This window comes from Metopolophium dirhodum, chromosome 2, assembly GCF_019925205.1.
Source record: "Metopolophium dirhodum isolate CAU chromosome 2, ASM1992520v1, whole genome shotgun sequence".
In the NCBI taxonomy this organism is placed as follows: domain Eukaryota; kingdom Metazoa; phylum Arthropoda; class Insecta; order Hemiptera; family Aphididae; genus Metopolophium; species Metopolophium dirhodum.
The window spans coordinates 3,407,239-3,410,085 of record NC_083561.1 but is presented as its reverse complement, the minus strand read 5'-3'; the positions used below and the strand labels follow the sequence as shown (position 1 = coordinate 3,410,085).

The window sequence follows — 2,847 nt, the reverse complement described above, 5'->3', positions numbered from 1 at the left end:
AAATTTAAATTAATAGCTATAACATTAATATTTAGGTAATCATAGTCCTTGATAATTAAATTAATAATAAACAATTTTAATTACCTAAATAGTTTTAATTTTGAGGGAGCTGTGTCACTCAGCAATCGACGACCCTTTTGTTATTTAGAGTTTGGTCGGATCGGAAGGACTAGCAAAGCATAATATACTTATATACCTACAAGAATACCATTGAGTACTTATTGACTATAATAATTAATAATTTAGTGTAGAATGTATAGACTAGATGGTAGATACTATACCTACCTATAGTAGGTACCTACTACCCACTATTACAATGTATATAGTATTATATTATTATGTATGTACTCAATGATGATAATACATCAATACATTAATACACAATATTACACATGAATTTAATATTATAATATGATATTAGCCATGATAAATTAAATTTGTCATGATATTAGCCATATAAGGCTACAAAGTACAAATACCTATAAATATATTGTATTTTTTTTTTTTAATACGTGGTTTCATTCGACCAAGATGACGTCACGATCAACAGTCGGCTCGAACAAAACGTCCACGTCCCAAAAAAATATAGCGGGTAAAATGACGAGTTACAACGAGTTACAACGGCCAACGGACAACGACTGGAGAGTGAAGACTGAACTGACTGAAGACTTAACAGTGAACTAGTGTGATCAGTGAATATTGAAGATTTGGATACTGAACGTTATTCTGTTATTCTGTTCTTAGTAGTGTTTTATCTATGATTCTGTATTTCCGTGACTGAACCCTTACCAGTCACCACGTCCGTGGTACACCGTTCACGTAATTCGAATTGCGATTTACTATTATTTACTCGATTTAGTGTTAGCGGTTGAATATTGATCCTTCCTCGAGGGGCATATCGTTGATCGTCAATATTATTTTTTTTATCCATTAATAAATGTAAAAGAAAAGTTCCATTTAAGATCGATCGACGACCATGATGGACGACACAGATTTTAAGAATCTCGACGACTATGACTCTGACGATCAGGAAGAAGATGACACGGACGCGGAGTACGACAATCCGCCATCGCCCAAGACCGATTGCTGCTCAAACAAATGCTTGTTGACGTTTGACGACGAGTTTAAGACACGTTTGAAGACAGATATGTCACAGCTGCAAAATTTTGAAAAGAAAATTTATCTGTTCGCGATGATCTCTATCAACGAAAGCAAGATAAACGCCACTAAAATTATCAAGTCTTCAAAATACTTCCAATATACAGTCAAGTATTACGGAGTGAATCAATCTGTGTGTAAAAGCGCATTTGTTATTCTGCATGATACAACTCCAGCACTGGTACGAACATTGTGCATGAAGATGGCGGTGGGGCATATTACACCTGTTGACGGCCGTGGTAAACATAGCAATCGATTGACTGTATCTGACGAAACAAAAAATGCTATAAAAGAGCATTTCTTTAGCATCTTGAAGTCGCCTGATGTGAGTTGACTATTTTAAATCTGGCTGATAATTGATACAAATTTAAAATAATGTTAATATATTTTCTTGTTTTTTTCATTAGATTTTCAAATGTGCCAAGAAAAATCTAGGCCAACCTAATATTTCTCAGCTGTGGATTAGTTTTAAACAGGAACACGGTTAGTATGGTAGAATGTACATTTTATATTGTTGAAAATTCCATTAAAAATTGTTTTTGCAATTTAGTTTACAAAGTAGAAATGTGGACATAATATATCTTCATTGTTTGTATCGATGTACACTAGTGGATATGAACACTTACCGAATGGCACTATTGCGCCTTTATTTTACTATCAAGTTCTGGTTTCTTATTTATAGTAAATATATATCATTTTTTAATCAAATATATTATGATTGAAGGAATTGAACTCCGAATTCAATGTACAGTATTATTCATTTTGACTAATTTAGAAATATTAGAATATATGATTAAACATATTATAATTACCTTTATAATTGATTTATCATTTTTGTTGACTAAAATCATACTAGCTATTCTACTTTAATTTAATTTCAAATGGTTTCTGATGAAGACAGCATATTTTTGTCTAATTCAATTAAATATCAAACATATTTATTTTTAATGAATTTATTACTGGATTATCACCATACATTTTATATAGAATAATAATTTATTGATCATGATCTAGGCACAAAATAATTACTGTTTAAATTCAGTTTGGTTAAAATAAATATTTTATGGATGCTTTAGTAATTAATTTGAGATTGTGATTGGTGGTGAAGAGAGTTAAAATTGATTACTTAAAATGAAATGTTACCTACTTGAATAAAATATTTTATTCATAATGATTTCAGGCCATGTATCCCGTTCAACATACACAAAATATATTCAATCATTATTAACACCAGAAGTTGTATCAAACTTTATGTGTGCGAATAAAGCAAAACAAATTTTACAATACATAAATAAAAAAAAATCACGTTAGGGATAAATTTACTATTAACTATTTACTGTATTTTTTATTTAAGCGATTAATAAATTTTTACTATTTAAGAAGTATTAATAAGTATAAAATAAATCTGTAAATAATTATTGAATATCTATACCAATATTTGTTATTAAAGTTCCAAATATTCATGTAAAAACTGGAAAATTGAACTAATAGAAGATACTTGAATCTGGCAGGTCAATTGAGAATAAAGGTATAATTCCATAGCTGACAATAGCCTATAGCTTATAAATAAACATATTTTTTTTCAGTTTCCCAAGAGTGGGCAGACTGAAATTCTGTACATAACTGCATTTTTTGTATATAAGTTAAATGTATTTATGGGTTTTAATTATTTATTAGTTTGACATATCA

The 2,847-nt window shown here is 29.6% G+C and overlaps 1 protein-coding gene across 1 annotated transcript; it reads left to right on the top strand.

Moving 5' to 3' along the window:
- The first annotated feature begins 604 nt into the window (after positions 1-604).
- On the top strand, positions 605-2,629 carry LOC132938575 (uncharacterized). Its single transcript, XM_061005494.1, has 3 exons — positions 605-1,483; positions 1,566-1,641; positions 2,339-2,629. The coding sequence occupies exons 1-3, from the start codon at positions 977-979 to the stop codon at positions 2,467-2,469; spliced, it is 714 nt and encodes a 237-aa protein (XP_060861477.1). The 5' UTR covers positions 605-976; the 3' UTR covers positions 2,470-2,629.
- The last annotated feature ends 218 nt before the right edge of the window (positions 2,630-2,847 follow it).